At 38.6% G+C, this 20,825-nt stretch overlaps 1 protein-coding gene across 1 annotated transcript; it reads left to right on the plus strand.

Annotated features, from left to right (window-relative positions):
• The first annotated feature begins 1,027 nt into the window (after window positions 1–1,027).
• Window positions 1,028–19,404, plus strand: RpL26 (ribosomal protein L26). The gene is made up of 4 exons (XM_053771914.2): window positions 1,028–1,093; window positions 4,553–4,728; window positions 18,740–18,880; window positions 19,260–19,404. Exons 2-4 carry the CDS (start codon window positions 4,561–4,563, stop codon window positions 19,383–19,385), a joined length of 435 nt encoding a protein of 144 aa, XP_053627889.1. The 5' UTR covers window positions 1,028–1,093; window positions 4,553–4,560; the 3' UTR covers window positions 19,386–19,404.
• Window positions 19,405–20,825: the final 1,421 nt, after the last annotated feature.

Raw genomic sequence — 20,825 nt, forward strand, 5'->3', positions numbered from 1 at the left:
AGCTGATTCAGTTTGTAAAATATATTTAAAATTTTAAACATATAAGAAATAAATCACATTATTGTGAAGAATAATATTGGCTTAAAAAAATCCACAGCATCCTTTTTTATGAGCAACGTTGCAGGGATGTACACATCGAGTACTGTGTATATCTGTGTATAAATATATATACTTAAAGTTTACTAATCTTTGTTTCATTTGTATACTAAATTTTTGTTTTGGTTTTATGTTTCATTTATAAATATATAATAAAGTATATATTATAAACTAACAAATATACGTTGCAGTATCCATTCATGAGTAAAAGTTTATTCAGGTACAGGTACACATATCAGGATAACCCCAAAAAATCAGACAAAGTGACTTATTTCCACTGGAGTCCTTGATATTAAGGAAAATAATAATAATAATAATAATAATAATAATAATAATAATAATAATAATAATAATAATAATAATAATAATAATAATAATTTACTACGTGTACATGTGTACATATGTACAATAAGTAAGTAAGTAAGTAAGTATATTCAGTATACCATAGTTACTGAATTATCATATCATATGTGTAGAGAATGACATACTACTTATATGGAAAGCAGTTTGTTATGCGGAGTATTTCGGGCAAATTAGGTTAATTTCGTCCCAGGATGCGACCCACACCAGTCCGCTAACACCCAGGAACCCATTTTGCTGATGGGTGAACATAAACAACCTGTGTAAGGAAACACTCCCAATGTTTCTACCCTCGCCAAAAATCGAACCTGGGTCCTCACCCAGGCGCTGTATAACCCCGTCCCAATGAAAATAACTACGATGTCTTTGTATACATATATGCAGAATATTGAATAAGTTGTATCCTGCTCTATTAGGTTTTAAACCTTAGATTTAAATAGTGTCCAATTCCGTAAAAACCCATGTATCACGTGGAAATGGTTCATTATTTTATTGTATATAAATATATTTTATTTATTTTATTTTATATATGAGTGTGTGGAGGTGGGGGGGGGGGGAGTTACCCATAATGCAGCAGGCGGCGGCGGTGGGTTGGCAGCCCTGGCGGTCTCCTTTACACTGGTGGCTGCGTCAGCATGTACGTACCGCTCGACACTTCTTGTTATCCGCCTCAATCCACGGTATCGTCATGTATTTTAGTCTTACTTACATCTTCAGGCACTGCTGGGGACCTGATGCCCTGGCGGCTGAGGGTTTCCATGCATTCTGGAAGTAGATGATTGTGTATTTTAGGCCTGAAGTTGAGATTGAATGTTGGTGTGGGTGATGATTGCTGGTACACGGTCAATGTAAACACGTGAATATTTCCCTTATTAAATGCAGCTTTTAGAGCGTTTCTAGCCTTTATTGGTATTGTTGTGGTAATATTTCATAATCATTGTTTTATAGAAATCGCTTCCCTAGGCTTTGCTAATTCTAGAAAAATCCTAACTTACTGAACCACCCTAATGGAAATTTTAGACTTTTATCGTCATCATAGTTTAATTTTACTTGATTGTGCTATAGCCTATATACGCTTTCAAGGCCTATCTTTTTTTTTGTTTTCACGTTAAGAACGGAAACAGTAAAGCATGAACTAGGAATGGAGGAACACTACCAGCCAATACTAGTCAGGTCCTAACATTCAAGTTTCTAACAAATTTGTCCGTCTTGTTCTCAAGACCATCAGAAGCAGTACTGCAACAGGCCTACTAACCCACGCTGGGTAGGTTGAGCTCGCATACCTCATCCTCACCTAACCTATTTTTAAAATTACTTTGCCCTACTCGTCCATAATTTTTATTACCAAACTGATGTTTTCCTGTATCCTCTCTACATCTAAATTTTTCAGACTTTACCCTGTTGCTGTGAATCCCGTCCTGGTGATATATTTTTAGCCAACTATTTATATATCTTTCATTCTTGTTTTCCATTTATACACAAGTCATATCACCTCTTATTCAATGCTTTTCCAGAGAGCAAATTCAGTGCCCTCAGTCAGTCCTTGTAGGAAAGATTTCCATGCATGGGATCAACTTTGTTGTACTTTTTCCTGCATATTTGTCCCTTTTGTTGCTGTATAGCCCTTGTGGCTTAGCGCTTCTTTTATAATAATAATAATAATTATGTCCCTTTTGTAATAGTGACCAGAACTGTGTGGCATAATTTAAACGAGGTCTTGCCAAGGCTATAAAGTTAAAGTTTAACTGGAGGACTCGTGTAATTTATACTTCTCGATATGAAGCTGAGAATTTTATTAGCTTCATTTTGAACACTTATGCACAGTTGTCTTGGTTTAAGATTACTGCTAATCAGAACTTGCACTTACTGATTAAGATGTTCATTATTCACTATAAGTGCCATAATTCTCCTCCCAGACCTATATTTGTCTACTAAGATGCATCTGCCACGTCTCAGACCACTGGATCAATCTCTTCATATCTTTATTTAGTGCAGTGTCATCAGAATTTATCTGACTGCCTATTCTAGTGTTATTGGCACTGTATAGCCCTTGTGGCTTAGCGCTTCTTTTTGGTTATAATAATAATAATAATAGTTATTGGCAGACCACCTGATGTTGCTATTTATTCCCTGCTCTATCATTTATGTATACAGTTTACCCTTGAACAACAAGGGTTGGAACTGTGCGGGTCCACTTATGTGGCATTTTTTCAGGAGGCCTGGTCACAGACCGGGCCGCGGGGGCATTGACCCCCGAAACTCTCTCCAGGTAAACTCCAGGTAATAAATTTTTTTGAAGATTTGCTACTGGAAAAAAATTAAGAAAGTTAGGTATGTTGTGAATGCTTAAAATATATGTAGATACTAGTCTATTTTTTATTTACTATCAAAAATATACACATCTTTCATAAAAAGTTAAAATTTATCAAAACATGCACACAAGTGATTACAGTCTAGAGAAATGTAAACAAATTTAGATGAAATAATATAATAAGCATGATTGAGTGTGTAACGAAAAATGGAAATAAATATAGGGGATGTAAATAACATGCTAAAAGACATGACTCATACCAATGGCTTCAAGTTGGAAAAAATTAGATTCAGAATGGATATAGGCACACACTGGTTTGGTAATAGTTTTGGACGAGTGGAACAAACTTGAGTACCATCATTGAAGCTAAAACATCGTGTGGTTTTAAAAATAGGTTAAACAAATATACAAAGTATACCAGGTATATTCCAAGCGTCGGTGGGGTGTGAGTTGGACCTGACTGGCTTGGGCTGGTCGGTCTTAATGCAGTGCTCCATCCTTAAGTGGATGTGACTTGGACCTGACTGGCTATGGCCAGTAGCCTAGGCTGGGAGATGACTTGGACCTGCTTAGCATGGGCCATTAGGCCCACTGCAGTGCCCCTTCTTATGTTCTTGTATTAATGTTGGTAGAATTACCAACAGTATGTTAGGTAAAAAGGACATAAGTGCAACTAATGTGACATTGTATTGTGGAAACGTTTCACTCTCCAGGAGCTTTCTCAAGCTGTTATGGCTTGACAAAACTCCTGGAGAGTGGAACATTGCCACAATAAAATGTCACGTTAGTGCACTTCTCCTTTTTACCTAACATACTGTCGGTAATTCTACAAACATTAATAGTTCTCAGCATGAGAACTATTCAAAATCTTTATCTCATCTCAGTGTTGAAGCTTTGATGGCTCAGGGACAGGACTAGATGATTTAGGACAATGAGAGGCCATAATGCAGTTCACAACTGCAGACACCCAAGTAGTCTCCAGAATCTGAGATGCCAACACTACTGTTAATAATGAGGGATTTTTGATATGTTGTGCTTCCCACTGTGCCCCACAATACAATCTTCTTGTTCCTATCGCCCATGTGTGTGTGTGTGCTGCATGTAGCGAGTGAATTATGTGAAGAAATGAGTTGCCAGATAAGAACTGATGTGCATTATGTGAAACTACAAAGTGAGGGAACTAGTAGCTTAAAGTTCTCATGAAAAAAAGTCAACGAATTTCTGAGGACTTCCTGTGTTAGTAAGCTTATTTAGACACAAGTACACGTAAGTAAAATTAATCGTACATAGTGTGACCATTGGTTATTGATGTAGATGCTGTATCACTTTTTATTACTAAAAATTGGATACATTAGCAGTGTGCTACTACCCTATTCTATACTGTATTATTCTCCAATTTGTGACATACATTGTGGACCCATGCCATACATATTTTCCATAGTTTTATATGCATTTATTTTTAAAGTTAATTTTTTTGGTTGTTTTACCTTGGGAAGTGGCTAGTATTATCTTGCTCTGTTCATATGATGACAACTCAATCCATTCTCTGAGAGACGTAGCTGTTAGGGAGTTGTGACCTTGTCCGTCATGGTGTGCAGTCCCTGGGGTATAGGCAAGGTTCTCTTGTCTAGATCTCCACCTGACACACAGGCTCTCTAACTTCTACACCAGGTACTGTCCTCCTGGCTCTAGGATTCAGAAAAGACTGCTGAACCATGTTTTCCTTTTCTCAATTTATATACTAATAAATTACATACTGTGTGTTAATAAATTCTTTATTTTCAGTATCCACCATGAAGCTTAATAAGCTGAAAACAGCTTCTCGGCGCAAGAACCGAAATCGTTACTTCAATGCACCTTCCCACATACGTCGAAGGTTCATGTCTGCCCCCCTCTCTAAAGAACTGAGACAGAAGTACAATGTTCGATCAATTCCTATTCGCAAGGATGATGAAGTTCAGGTATGTTAACTCTTAGCCTTTTAATTGTGTCCAGTGGTTTAGTATGCAAATGCTGTTGTATTTGCTCAATGTACTAGTACAGTGAAACCTCGGCTTAGGAGTGCTCCACCATATGAGTTTTTCAGGATACGAGCAATTGTTCAGTCAATTTTTTGTTTCTGGATATGAGCAAAAATTTAGGATGTGAGCTTTCCCCTCAAACAACTCTTTAAACCTCCAGATCTTTTTTTTTTATTTATTTATTTATTTATTTATTTATTTATTTATTTATTTATTAACACATCGGCCGATTCCCACTAAGGCAGGGTGGCCCGAAAAAGAAAAACTTTCATCATTCACTCCATCACCGTCTTGCCAGAGGGGTGCTTTACACTAGTTATAAAACTGCAGTATTAACACCCCTCCTTCAGAGTGCAGACACTGTACTTCCCATCTCCAGGACTCCAGTTTGGCCTGCTGGTTTCCCTGAATCCCTTCATAAATGTTACTTTGCTTACACTCCAACAGCATGTCAAGTATTGAAAACCATTTGACTCCATTCACTCCTATCAAATATGCTCATGCATGCTTGCTGAAAGTCCAAGCCCCTCGCACACACAACCATTACCCCCCTCCTTCCAACCTTTCCCGCCTTCCCTCCACTACAGATTTATACACTGTCATTCTGCATTATATTCACACCACACATTGCCCTCAGACATGACATCTCCACTGCCTCCTCATTGCAACATTCATCACCCATGAATGTAGCTCATTGTCATGATGTTTTATTATGTTTTTACTTCTTAAGACTATAACTGCAACAGAAATACGTAATAGTATTTCTTACCTTAAATTCTGGGTGCTGGTGTTTGTTGATGATTATGAAGAGTTATACTGTGGCCCTACTGGGCTGAAATTGGTGATTGTACTGGAATGTGCATAAATTTTGTAATGGATCTCTGTTCTATTTTACCCTGCAGTTCATTATACAACTGATGGTACGGCATCAGCTGCTCTAGACATCGTTTCAGGGTCCTCTTCAATAAAAGTAACTTTAAGTCATTCAGAATGTCAGTCAAGTCAGTAAGTCAGCAACACTGGTATACCTACTGGGTGTCATGATTGTTTGGCAGATAAAAGATATGGTAATTAAAAGATAAAAACACAGTTCACAAACACACCTAGCTTGTAGGAGAGAAGTGAAACTGAACATGTATTCATGAAGCTGGGATGGTGGTGTCGGGAGTGAGTGTCGGGATGGCGGGAAGTCTTCCCCGCGGACCCACAACAAGGCAGCCACTTGAGGTAGGGAATAGCCGCCACTTGTCACATAATGACATATTTTATTCATTTTAGAGTATAGATCAGGTTTGTTATTTATATTGTTTATTATGTCATTAGATGAATTGTGATAGATACATAAGCCGTAGAGTTGATATTAGCATCATATTGAAGCATTTTTGTTCTGCCTCCCAGAGCAGTAATTCTACTGGAATGAATTAATGGAATTTCAGTTAATTTAAATGAGGAAAATTGACTACATACTAGTAGATCGGGGTGCAAGCAAGATCACATACCAGATTAAACTTGTAAGCCTAGGTTCCACTGTATATACAATTTTTCATACCTGCAAATCTGCCACCTGTTAGTATTTTTGACCTCGGTGTAACTTTTGATCTTCCATCTATTCATATGTTCAAAAAAAATACAAGGTCAGCAAGTTTCACACAGCGTATCATGGTTAACTACTCGGGTTAGGAATTTTTTTTATTTTATTATCACACTGGCCGATTCCCACCAAGGCAGGGTGGCCCGAAAAAGAAAAACTTTCACCATCATTCACTCCATCACTGTCTTGCCAGAAGGGTGCTTTACACTACAGTTTTTAAACTGCAACATTAACACCCCTCCTTCAGAGTGCAGGCACTACTACCCATCTCCAGGAGTCAAGTCCGGCCTGCCGGTTTCCCTGAATCCCTTCATAAATGTTACTTTGCTCACACTCCAACAGAATGTCAAGTATTAAAAACCATTTGTCTCCATTCACTCCTATCAAACACGCTCACGCATGCCTGCTGGAAGTCCAAGCCCCTCGCACACAAAACCTCCTTTACCCCCTCCCTCCAACCTTTCCTAGGCTGACCCCTACCCCGCCTTCCTTCCACTACAGACTGATACACTCTTGAAGTCATTCTGTTTCGCTCCATTCTCTCTACATGTCCGAACCACCTCAACAACCCTTTCTCAGCCCTGTGGACAACAGTTTTGGTAATCCCACACCTCCTCCTAACTTCCAAACTACGAATTCTCTGCATTATATTCACACCACACATTGCCCTCAGACATGACATCTCCACTGCCTCCAGCCTTCTCCTCGCTGCAACATTCATCACCCATGCTTCACACCCATATAAGAGCGTTGGTAAAACTATACTCTCATACATTCCCCTCTTTGCCTCCAAGGACAAAGTTCTTTGTCTCCACAGACTCCTAAGTGCACCACTCACTCTTTTTCCCTCATCAATTCTATGATTCACCTCATCTTTCATAGACCCATCCGCTGACACGTCCACTCCCAAATATCTGAATACGTTCACCTCCTCCATACTCTCTCCCTCCAATCTGATATTCAATCTTTCATCACCTAATCTTTTTGTTATCCTCATAACCTTACTCTTTCCTGTATTCACCTTCAATTTTCTTCTTTTGCACACCCTACCAAATTCATCCACCAATCTCTGCAACTTCTCTTCAGAATCTTCCAAGAGCACAGTGTCATCAGCAAAGAGCAGCTGTGACAACTCCCACTTTGTGTGTAATTCTTTATCTTTTAACTCCACGCCTCTTGCCAAGACCCTCGCATTTACTTCTCTTACAACCCCATCTATAAATATATTAAACAACCACGGTGACATCACACATCCTTGTCTAAGGCCTACTTTTATTGGGAAAAAATTTCCCTCTTTCCTACATACTCTAACTTGAGCCTCACTATCCTCGTAAAAACTCTTCACTGCTTTCAGTAACCTACCTCCTACACCATACACTTGCCACATTGCCCCCCTATCCACCCTGTCATATGCCTTTTCCAAATCCATAAATGCCTCAAAGACCTCTTTAGCCTTATCTAAATACTGTTCACTTACATGTTTCACTGTAAACACCTGGTCCACACACCCCCTACCTTTCCTAAAGCCTCCTTGTTCATCTGCTATCCTATTCTCTGTCTTACTCTTAATTCTTTCAATTATAACTCGACCATACACTTTACCAGGTATACTCAACAGACTTATCCCCCTATAATTTTTGCACTCTTTTTTATCCCCTTTGCCTTTATACAAAGGAACTATGCATGCTCTCTGCCAATCCCTAGGTACCTTACCCTCTTCCAATACATTTATTAAATAATTGCACCAACCACTCCAAAACTATATCCCCACCTGCTTTTAACATTTCTATCTTTATCCCATCAATCCTGGCTGCCTTACCCCCTTTCATTTTACCTACTGCCTCACAAACTTCCCCCACACTCACAACTGGCTCTTCCTCACTCCTACAAGATGTTATTCCTCCTTGCCCTATACACGAAATCACAGCTTCCCTATCTTCATCAACATCTAACAATTCCTCAAAATATTCCCTCCATCTTCCCAATACCTCTAACTCTCCATTTAATAACTCTCCTCTCCTATTTTTAACTGACAAATCCATTTGTTCTCTAGGCTTTCTTAACTTGTTAATATCACTCCAAAACTTTTTCTTATTTTCAACAAAATTTGTTGATAACATCTCACCCACTCTCTCATTTGCTCTCTTTTTACATTGTCTGAGATAATAGTTATCATGCCTAACTAGCAAAAGTAAACAATGAACCAGAAGCTGTTGTTCCACCACCAGCATCCCTGCCAGCAAACAAGGTGTGCAAGTGACACTAAGATGACTTATTCATATTTAACCCAGGATAACCCAGTAAGGTCAAACAATGTGAATAATTTCCATTTTTTGAAGAGTATTACTGGATTGTAATACAGGTCGGCCTGTGAAGGCTTACTCAGCCCTGTAACAACTGCAGACAGTATTACCAAGGCTGGCTGGCTCAGGAAAATTAATGAATAGAAAAATAAATAATAATTTACAAAGATAAACACTTTATTATTTATTAATGCAAAGATAAACATTGAAATATGAAGGTGTATCCTACTTGAAAGAAAAATGAAAAATGAAATAAAAATATGACATTTGAATTCAACGAAAATATATACTGTTATAATTGGGTATCTGGTGGAGGTTGACACAGTCTTGTAGAAATTGTAGCTGTTACTGATGATTGGGGGGGGGGGGATCACAGGTGTTGGTGACAACCCAACGACTAGTTCTTCACAGAGTCTATTGCCTTGAATAGGCAGTCCAGATGACAGGAACGCAGGTTCTTTAATACTGCAAAGATGAGGGGTAGTGTCCTGTACAATTAATCAGGTAGGTAGATCATAAAGTGACGTCTCGAGACCGGTTTCCTTCAACACTTCTCGTTGGTTGGTAGGTGACCCGATCTGTCATTCCAAGCTGGAAAGAGAGACAGGCTACCCACTGCTTAAGAAATCACTCTCCATGATAAGTGTAAGATACTTAAAAAAGGTGGTGATTATCTTAAAAGTCTCATGTGGAGCTTAAAACTGAAAGGACGAAGTTTATTATTGGTCAAAAGTGAAGCTTTCAACAAATATACACTAGAATAAGAGCAGGCTTTTACTTACAGTTGTGCTGGGAGCTGTGAGTCGACTGATTACTGTTTGGCCGGAGCCCCACACGCCACCTTTTGGGGTGGGGAGAAAGGGGGGGGGATAGCAAGAGCTAGACTTACCCTACCTTAACGAGCAGCTGGCAATCAAACTATCGTTACCATATACTCGCTCGCTACTCCTGTCTGTTGAACTTTTCCCTCGCACGGCCATTGCTAATCTGGCATCATCGGGACCTGTAGGGTGCCGTATTAGTGACTTAGCCGGATTACAGCGTGGTTTGGTTAGAATAACTTAATCCAGTGGCGATATTTATGTATCGGTGATTTCACTCAATTTATGTCCAACATTTGGCCCATTCCATTATTCCAGTCTACCAAACTTGGCTATTTTGCTAGTATTTCTTTTGTAGTGCTGTTTAAATTCAGCAAGGTTTATACAAGTGTTGCACTTCAGTTCATCTCTTGCAAGAACAGATCTTGCAAGGGTTCTTGCAAGATCTGTTCTTGTTTCTGGTTTGTTATACAAAATGGCTAGCTAGTTTATTGTGTTAAAACCCATCGACTACACGATAGTCTTTAAGGCCCCCGCTGGAAATAAGTCACTTTGACTTTTTTGGGTTATCCTAGGTTCTCTGCATATATGCTGCTAAGATGATGATCTATGTAACTGTATCTGTGTATACCTGAATAAACTTAGTTCTATTCTGTCGACTGCATACAAGAAACTACCCATTCACCTATTTCAACTACCGAGAAAAGTTGTCAGAAATGGGCAGTTTGGCCAATTTCACACAAATTTCAAAGGTGCCAATTTCAAAATAAGGTCCAGAATAATGGTGCATACATTCCTTTGATATACCTTTGAAGAATTTTGAGAGTATATCTACTGAGCCCTGCCATGAGCCAGGCTCATCTGGTGCTTGCCTGGTCAACCAGGCTGTTGCTGCTGGAGGCCCACTGCCCCACATACCCATCACAGCCTGGTTGATCTGGCACCTGGTGAAGATACTTGTCTAGTTTCCTCTTGAAGGCTTCAACACTTGTTCCAGCAGTGTTTCTGATATCTTCTGGTAAGATGTTGAAAAGTCTGGGACCCCGGATGCTGATACAGTGTTCCCTTATTGTCCCCACCACACCCCTGCTCCTCATTGGGTTTATTTTACACTTCCTCCCATATCTCTCACTCCTGTATGTTATGGCAGTGTGCAGATTTGGGACCAAGCCATCGAGTATCTTCCAGGTATATATTATGTACCTCTCTCTCCTCCGCTCCATTGAGTACATGTTCAAGAGTTGCAGGCGTTCTCAGTAGTTTAGGTGCTTTACTGGCTCAGTGTGAGCCGTAAATGCTCTCTGTAGTATTTGTTCCAATATTTCTTCTGCCCTGATTGGGGCCGTCAGCACTGAGCAGTGTTCTAAGTGAGGGAGCACTAGCGATTTGAAGAGTCACCATCGGCATTGTTTCCCTTGTTTTGAAAGCTTTCAATACCCACCCAGTCATCTTCCTGGCTGTCGTGATCTTTGTGTTATGGTCTTTAAAAGAAAGGTCCGCTGACATAATTATTCCTAGGTCTTTTACGTGTTCCTTACATTCTATTTGGTGACACTTGAGTTTTGTATATAGTGCTCCTTTTGAATTCTTCATTCTTTCCATACCTAAGCAGCTGGAACTTATCACCATTGAACGTCATGTTGTTAGTGTCATCTGCAAATGATGATACAAAAGTGTGCCGGGTGTTTTTGTTTGTCTGCTATGAGGATGAGGAACAGCAGAGGTGCCAGGACGGTGCCTTTGGGCACTGAGCTTTTGACCTCGCTGATGCTGGATCTTGCCCTGTTCACTACTACTTTTTGTGTTCTGTGTGTTAGGAAACTGAAAATCTATCTGCCTACCTTCCCCGTAATGCCCATGGCCTTCATTTTGTGCACTATCACCCCATGATTGCATTTGTCACTAAAATAACATTTTCTCTGTTCATTAGTCATGTTTCCAGGTCCCTCTTGCTTTCCATTTTGAATTTTTATTCACACAAAAAAAATAGAATTGTATAAATAATGTCAACCCATTCGTGACTGCATATTAGACTGGCCACTTGGACATGTATTGGACGATGACGTCATTTGTTTACTCTTGAAAATCTGCTACTTTGAGGTCAATTTCAAGGTACTTTTTGTCATGAAACCAATCAAAATCATATCTATTTCTGTAATGTATCTTCCATTCTATCAAACGAGACCAGAAAAATGAGAATACAACCACAGAAACCACAGGAAAATATACCACTAAGGCTAATGGCTGAGAAGTGAACTCCATTATTTATTGTCCGATTTCTTTAATTTTTGTTTTGCGTTACATCTTTCCATCATACATTGCCCAAGTTTCGATACGATAGTCCAACAAACAACAAATAGTTACATAGATTATTATACATAGCAGCATGTGTGTAGAGAACCTAGGGTAACCCAAAAAAATCAGTGACTTATTTCCATTGGGCTCTTTTTTTTTTTTTTTTTTTTTTTTTTTTTTTTTTTTTTTTTTTTTTTTCTTCTGTGAAATTTGTTGCCTATCATTATTAACCCTTCAACTGTTTTGGTCGTATATATACGTCTTACGAGCCAGTGTTTCGGACATATATATACTCAATTCTAGCAGCTTCAAATCCAGCAGGAGAAAGCTGGTAGGCCCACATGTGAGAGAATGGGTCTGTGTGGTCAGTGTGCACCATATGAAAATAAATCCTGCAGCACACAGTGCATAATGAGAAAAAAAAAAACTCCGACCGTTTTTTTTGGATTAAAATGCCGACTTGGGTGTGTTTTTGTGTAGTATTTATCGTTGTATTCTTGCTTTCATGGTCTTGCATGATAAAATGGAAAACGTATTAAAGAAATAGAGATGATTTTGATTAGTTTCATGATGACATTGACCTTGAAATTGAGCTCAAAGTAGCGGAAATGTTCGATTTTTACCAATGTTCAAGAGTAAGTAGATCACGCCACAAGTCCAATTCACGTCAACTGGGGAGTCTAATATTCTTTTACTACTGCATTGATATAATTTATACCATTTTAACAAACATAGTCTGCATAACAGTAAATTTTCTATTTTTTTTGGTATGAATAGAAAATCAAAATAGAAAGCAGTAGTTATACAAGAGGGGTCTAGAGACGTGACTAATGAACAGAGAATGTTATTTTATTGCCAAGAATGTCTGTATTATTTATTCTGGACCCTATTTTGAAATTGGCATCTTTTTTACTTTGTGAAATTGGCCAAATTGCCAATTTCTGACCACTATTGGGTAGTTCAAATCGGTAAATGGGCGGTTTCTTGTACTCAGTTGATAGAAAAAATGGAGTTCTAAAGAAATACGAGTTTGGTCAACTGGAACAACGGAATTGGCCAAAAATAGGGCTCCAAGTCGGCGAAATCGCCAAGGCGTATGTCGCTGAGATCGCTAACTTCGTGGGAGTGTAATTCCGTGAGCTTTCAACCAAATTTCATACTTTTGGTGTCATTACTATTGGGAAAAGATTCTCAATCATTTCATAAGAAAATTTTTTTTTTTTTTTTTTTTTTTCCCAAAAAATTTTCAATCATAGAATGACAGTTTCAGAAAGGGGCTTGCAACAGTCAGAGGATTAATGCCACTGTGTTAAGATATAAGTAAACGAAAAACTTGCGAGATAATCAGATATATCTGTAATATATCTACCATTCTATCAAATGAGACCAAAAAAAAACGAGAATACCACCATAAAAACCACAAGAAAATATGCCGCAAAGAGGCGGCTAATGGCCGAGAACTGAACTCCCTTATTTATTTTCCGTCTTTTTTATTTTTGGGGTATGTTAAGAAGCATCATTCCATCATACATTGCCCAAGTTTCAATGAGATAGCCCAACAAACAACTGAGAAAAAAAATATTTACCAAAAATCATATATGGCAGGCCCAAGCCAGGTACTGGAAATAAGTCACTTTGACTTTTTTGCGTTACCCTAGGTTCTCTATACACACGCTGCTATGTACGATAATGTGTAACTATTTGCGTATACGTGAATAAACTTGCTTATTTACTTCCTTCTAGTCTGTTGACTGAGTACAAGAAACTGCCCATTCACCTGTTTCAACTACCCAATAAAGTGGTCAGAAATTGCCAATTTGGTAAATTTCACACAAATTTCAGATGTCAGTTTCAAAATAGGGTCCAGAATAAACAATGCAGACATTCCTGGCACTAAAAGAACATTTTTTCTATTCATTAGTCACAGCTTCAGGCCCCTCTTATATTACTCTTGCTTACCATTTGGAATTTTGATTCACGCAAAAAAATAGAAGATTTACTGTTACACAGACTACTGCATTATTATAATAATTGTATAAATAATATCGACCCTTTCTTGTCTACATATTGGAATTTGGACAGGCAGGCGGACAGGTATTAGACGGTGATGTCATTTGTTTACTCTTGAGCATCGCTAAAGAATGGAACATTTCCGCTTCTGTGAGCGCAATTTCGAGGTACTTTTCGTCATGAAAACCTTCAAAATCATATCTATTTCTGTAATATGTCTTCCATTCTGTCAAATGAGACCGAAAAAACTAGAATATAACAATGAAAACCATAAAAATATTCCGCCAAGTGGCCGCTAATGGCTGAGAAGTGAACTCTGCTATTTATGGTCTGATTTCTTTCTTTTTTGGTGTATGTTAAGAAGTATCTTTCCATCATACATTGCCCAAGTTTCAATAAAATAATCCAACAAACCGTTGAGAAAATAATAATAATTTTATTTACTACATGTACAAGGTATACAGGTCTAGCTGATATTAGTGACATACTACTATGTAGAAAGCTGCTTGTTATGCAGAGTATTTCAAGCAAATTAGGTGTGTCCCAGGATGTGCCCCACACCAGTCCACTGACACCCAGGTACCTATTTTACTGATGGGTGAACATAGACAACAGGTGTAAAGGAACATGCCCAGTGTTTCTACCCTCACTGGTAATCGAATGTTTACCAAAAATCATATATGGCTAACCCAAGCCAGGTACCAGAAATAAGCCATGTTGTCTGACTTTTTTGGGTTATCCTAGGTTCTTTACACATATGCTGCTATATGTAATAATCTAGAGAAAATAGCTTTTTTGTTTCAGGTTTATGGCACAGTACGAGTGTATATCACAGCCATGTGCTATACAGTGGACCCCCGGTTAACGATATTTTTTCACTCCAGAAGTATGTTCAGGTGCCAGTACTGACCGAATTTGTTCCCATAAGGAATAGTGTGAAGTAGATTAGTCCATTTCAGACCCCCAAACATACACGTACAAACGCACTTGCATAAATACACTTACATAATTGGTCGCATTCGGAGGTGATAGTTATGCGGGGGTCCACTGTACTCCGTTTTCTCTAATATAAGCCCCCAAGACTGGGATAGGAGAATGGTACTTGTATCCCATACCTCCGACAAACTGCTCGGTATTATGCCAAATGTTATTCATTCTGGAGTATTTAACATGTTTTATATTATTTATATTGTTTATTATGTCATATTAGATCAATTGTGGTAGGCAATAAGCTGTAGCGTTGATATTAGCGTAATAATAAAGCATAACCCCCTGCATCACGAGACTGAGCTCATGGCAACCGACAGTGGCTTCAAAGCCACCTTATCTAATGGACATTGTACTACTGTGTAGGTGCTTTACACAACGAAAAGCATTTCTTTTATTCATTGGAACCATGGCTAGGGCTAAAAGTAAGCAGGTTATAACAATAAATGGAGAAAAAGAAATAATGACTTATGCAGCAAGTAGCGCCACCAAACAGTACCAGCAGGTTGATGTGGCGACCCTGGAAATTTGAAATTATGCTAGCTGAAATTAGTGCCGAATAACTGATTGCCGGATTTGTGATGGCGGACCTGTATTATAAAATTTCATAATATTGGCCAGTTGCATTGCAAGCAATGCTGTTTACAAATTTACCCTGACAGTAATCAGTCTTCAGCGTAGTTATGAGTGAGGACGTGTAGTTGTACAGAAGTGTTCATTTACGTGTAAATAATCGGTAACTACACACACTTATTTCATACACTGCTTTTAAGATGTAGAGAAATACATAAGAGTAAATTGGTTGAATGGTAAGTTTATTATTGTCAAAGCAAAAAAAAAAAAAAATAGGCTCTGGTCTACTACATGTTACTAGTTTTGTAAGTTGAAGTTTTTCAGTCGCATGACTTATCAGCTGATTTATACTTGTCAGCCATGTTGGGCATGACACTGCAAGGTTTCATTGATAATTCACAGGAATACAGTAAGATTTATGTGATTACAGGGTGAATTGTCTCCTTACACTGGAAAGGATCTGAAAGCTTGCAGTTTGAGGTTTTGTTACAGTTGCATTTACCTGGGGCTGGTGGAAAAATGCATAATAAACTAGACCTTTTATTAATAACATTAGCAGGATAACCTGGTGTTGCCCTGATATATTAGTCTTGTAAGATATGCTACAACTGTGAAAATGAACATTTTTCATTAGCCATTCTTAGGGTTTGTTTTTCTTTTATTGGGGGGAGGGTGCTCAAGGAGACTTGGCCCCGCACAGAATGTCAGGAGGCATGTATGGGGGAACTCCCACTGCACCCACCTTTAAGGAGGCAGATGTGAGGGACTTGTGCCTCTGCAATCATTTTGTCAAGAGTTAGGTGCATCTTACTATTAGGCTCTAAGAAATACGACTGATTTCAATTGAGCTTAGTTTTGATATTAAAATTGATGCAACCAAAACAAAAATTTAATGCAAAGGCCACCATCCCCCTTTTTTTTTTTTTTTAACCCTTTCAGGGTCGAGAGGCCCTCTCCTAAATGGGTTCTCAGGGTCGAAAATTTTTTTGGAAAAAAATTAAATTTTCTTATGAAAAGATAGAGAATCTTTTCCCGATCATAATGACACCAAAAGTATGAAATTTAATAGGAAACTTACGAAATTATGCTCTCGTGAAGTTAGCGGTCTCGATGATGTTTATGCATCGGCGATTTTGCCCACTCTGAGCCCTATTTTCAGTCAGTTTCAGTGTACTAATCGACAAAAATCATAACTTTCGCTAGAATTCCATTTTTTCTATCAAATGAGTACAAGAAACCACCCATTTACCGATTTCAACTATCCAATAAAGTGGTCAGAAATTAGCAATTTTGCCAATTTCACACAAATTTCAAAAGATGCCAATTTCCAAATAGGGTCCAGAATAAACGAGACAGACATTCCTGGCACTAAAATATCATTTCCTCTGTTCATTAGTCACGTCCCCAGGCCTCTCTGTTTCTTTTGCTTTCCACTTTGAATTTTTATTCTCACAAAAATAGAAGATTTACTGTTATGCAGACTAATGCTAGTGTAGAAATGGTATAAATAATATCACGGTGTTTTTGGTGCTTGTTTCTGCAAAATAAGTCACCATGGTCCCCAAGAAAGCTTCTAGTGCCAACCCTGTGGTAAAAAGGGTGAGAATTAGTATGGAAATTAAGAAAAATTTTGAAGGGTTTGGGGCTAACCCTGAGGAGCCTATGCCAGTTGTGGAATCCATTGTGCCTACTTCAAAAATTAAGGAAATGTGTGCAAAGTGGGTTGATCTGCAAACCTTTATGGATGAAAATCACCCTAACACAGCTATTGCAAACCGTGCTGGTGACTATTACAATGACAATGTTATGGCCCATTTTAGACAAATCTTAAAGGAACGGGAGGTACAGACCTCTATGGACAGATTTGTTGTGTGACAGAGGTCCAGTGACTCTCAAGCTGGTCCTAGTAGCATTAAAAGAAGGGAAGTAACCCCAGAAAAGGACTTGCTACCTCAAGTCCTAATGGAAGGGGATTCCCCTTCTAAACATTAACAACTACGACACTCTCCCTTCCTCCCATCCCATCAATCATCACCAGATCTTCATTAAAGGTAAGCGTCATGTATTCTATTGTTAGTAGAGTACTACAAACTGTGCATGTCTTCTTCAGTTTGTGTGCATTAAACTTAATACTTCATGTGGTAAAAAAAAAAAATTTCATACTTTTGGATGTCTTGCATGGATTAATTTGATTTCCATTATTTCTTATGGGGAAAATTAATTCGCCTTTCAATAATTTTGGTATACGATGAGCTCTCAGGAACAGATTAATATCGAATACCAGGGGTCCACTGTACTTAGGAAACCCTAAAAGGGTTAATTGGCATAAGAACTAAAATGTCACTCAAGATAGTGTGTTCCTCCAAAACTTAACCCTTGTTCCTCCAGAGAACAAGGAAGCCTGTGGCAGTTTAGTTCCTTTACCTTCATGTTTTAGTGTGGGAGTATTTCATGGTTGAAGTTGAACTGAAACATCGTCAATTTCTTTCTCCTATATGCTGGGTTGTTTGTGTGTGTTCCAGTAAAAGTATGTGTGTATTGTGCTTTTATGTTCTTAGCAAATATATTGAAGATGGTATTTCACCTACAAAATACATAACGGGCATACCTCGCTTTAGGGTGCTTCATTAATGTGACGCTTTTCAATTATTCATGTTTTATTTTTGGCTTTTATTTTTTCACCAGCGATTCATTTTTATTTTTAAGGTAACTTTTTTTAGGTCTAGTGCTATTGTGCATTTAATAAATTATTTAAACATTTTTTTAGACTTTTATATGCACTGGCAAGTGGGGTAATTATATGCACTGGCAAATGGGGGGTAAATAAGGCTGTTATTCACTTTAAGGGGATACTTTTTTATGGCGGTAGTCTGGAACCTAACTTGCTGCATTAGTGAAGTATTCTTGCATCGAGATTTGTTTGGTTTGTAATTTGTTCAAATGGAAGCAGTGTCAAAATATGTCAAAGTATTGTGCAGTGGCTGGAATACACTTGGGAGACTGAAGATTATGACACCATTTCTGTTCAAATTGGACCATTAATGAGTGGGTTATTTGTGTACTGTACGTGGAAAAACAATCTTGTGTGTACTTCATGAAAATTTATTGAGAATAAATCAATTTCTGGAAGTCTTAACAGATGGGGCATTAGTAATTTTTGCATTAGCTGTTGATGTCCAACAGATTACTTGTTGACAGTAAAATTAAGTGGCAGTGAGGTAACTCACTTCAGATGCCATATTTATTGATAGACCTTTGTGGATCTACAAAAATTAGTTAATTTCTTTGCAGGGAATTTTTACTGGTGTTATGCAACAAAACTCGCTGGGTTTAAAAACAACTTTTGTCTAATGTATGTTCTTGTTCTCTAGGTGGTTCGTGGGCACTACAAAGGCCAGCAAGTAGGGAAGATTGTTAGTGTGTATCGTAAGAAGTACTGCATCTACATAGAGAGAATCCAGAGAGAAAAAGCAAATGGTGCCTCTGTTTATGTTGGCATCCATCCCTCTAAGGTAATTTCCATTTAGATAATCCATATTGATGCTTATGTATAATTTGTGTAACATGATGATAATGCAATCCATTCTCCGAGAGATGCAGTGGTTGGAAAGTTGTGGCTTTGTCACAGTGTGCAGTCACTGGTGTGTGGGCAAGGTTCTCTTGTCCATCTCTCCACCTGACACACAGGCTTTCTAGCTTTTGCACCAGGCATGTACTTGCCTGGCTCTTAAGACGAGTAAACTGCTTCTGAATATAAATATGTATAAACATTTTAGCCCTTAAATATTTTTAATTGCTTTGAATTCAGTCATTTTAGAGTTAAGGTTAATTTTGAATTTTATGAGCTTAATTGAAGTGCTAATTTAAAGATATAATTAAATCTCTTTCTAGGTATGCGTGGTGAAGCTCAAAATGGACAAAGACCGCAAGAAGATCATAGAAAGGAGAGCAGCAGGGCGTGCTGCAAGACAAGGAAAGGACAAAGAGAAACTCACTGCTCTGGATACCTCTTCCTAAATAAAGCCTCTTAATTATTTTTATCATTTCATCTACCTGCAAGTAAAGAAGTTAGTGGAAAATGTAGCCTTATGGAGACCCTTAAGGGAGAGGATGCCTCTGCAGGTGAAGAGTGCTTGATCCCGCTAATTTTACCATTCCTTCTGATGAGACCTGATAACTACTAATTTCCCAGGTAGATTCAGTGCTTCAACTGGATCTGTTACCTTAAAAAAAGTGTATATGGGTGCTTTGATGGTGATGGAGGGCTCTATACCCTAAAGATAAGTAAAAGGTTCTTTTCACTGTTTTTGAGTTGCCCCTTCCATTCAATCATCCCTTGGGAGATTCCTTGTTGGCAACTCTCTCTGACCTCGCTTAGTCCCTCCTTGAATGCACTCCCTGTATTATTACTATTTAATATTTTAGTGCTGTATTACCCTTGTGGGTTTAGCACATAATGATCATAATAATGCACCAACTTTAATTCCATTTTCCTCTTGTAATTCCCACCTCTGCTAATACCTACCCCCCTCTGCAGAGCTGCATGACCCTTATGGGTTTAGCACTTAGGTTTATGGGGAATCTACAAACCCAAGGTTTATGGGGAATCTACAAACCCATAGGGGTCATAGTTCATGGGGAATATCGTAGGTTCATGACATACCAGTCTGGTACTGCTGACCATACCAACACATCCTACAGCCTACTTGCCTCCCTCTTGCCTTAATTGTAATGACACCCGGCTTATTCTCGCTGTTGCCAAGTTTACCTAAATCGAGAAATTAGTTGTCTAAGAGAGGAGGGTTCAACGTATGCCATGGCAGTCTAATCTGTCTCCAGGGGAGACTTGAAAGACTTTAGAATATTCTCGAGTTACTAAGAGGCCTCTGGTCAGAACATCGTCACCTCTGTATCTAACCTTTGCAGTCCTGGACCTCGTCACCTCATACTGTTCTTGAGTCCATTGCAGCGCTGTATAGCCCTTGTGGCTTAGCGCCTCTTTTTGATTATAATAAAATCTTTGGTCGATCTCTCGCATGTTCTCAAGCTCGCACAACTACACCATCCCTTCGCCTCTACTCCAGTCTAAAAAAACACCCAAGGTTCAAATCTTAAACCCTCCTTCACTTATCCTTACCAAACATTTTTCCAGTCTCTGTACCTATTTCTTTAGCTTACACTAGCTTTGTTAGGAGTGGAGGTTCATCCTCCCCCTCGAACAGTTTATTCCCAAATTAATTCTAACCTTACACCCCCCCCCCTCCCTCCTTTCTCTTTGGTAACTAATTCATCCATCTACCCTCCCCTTCTATCTCTGATGTACCACATTCAACTTCCTTGTCTGTTTTAGCGCTCCCCCATGATTATAATCCTTGTCCTCTGAAACTCTTGAAAACTTTCTCCGAAAATGTTAGACACAAAACCATTAATAGACCCTGATCCACCTCCCATCGCTTC

Source organism: Cherax quadricarinatus, chromosome 8 (assembly GCF_038502225.1).
Source record: "Cherax quadricarinatus isolate ZL_2023a chromosome 8, ASM3850222v1, whole genome shotgun sequence".
In the NCBI taxonomy this organism is placed as follows: domain Eukaryota; kingdom Metazoa; phylum Arthropoda; class Malacostraca; order Decapoda; family Parastacidae; genus Cherax; species Cherax quadricarinatus.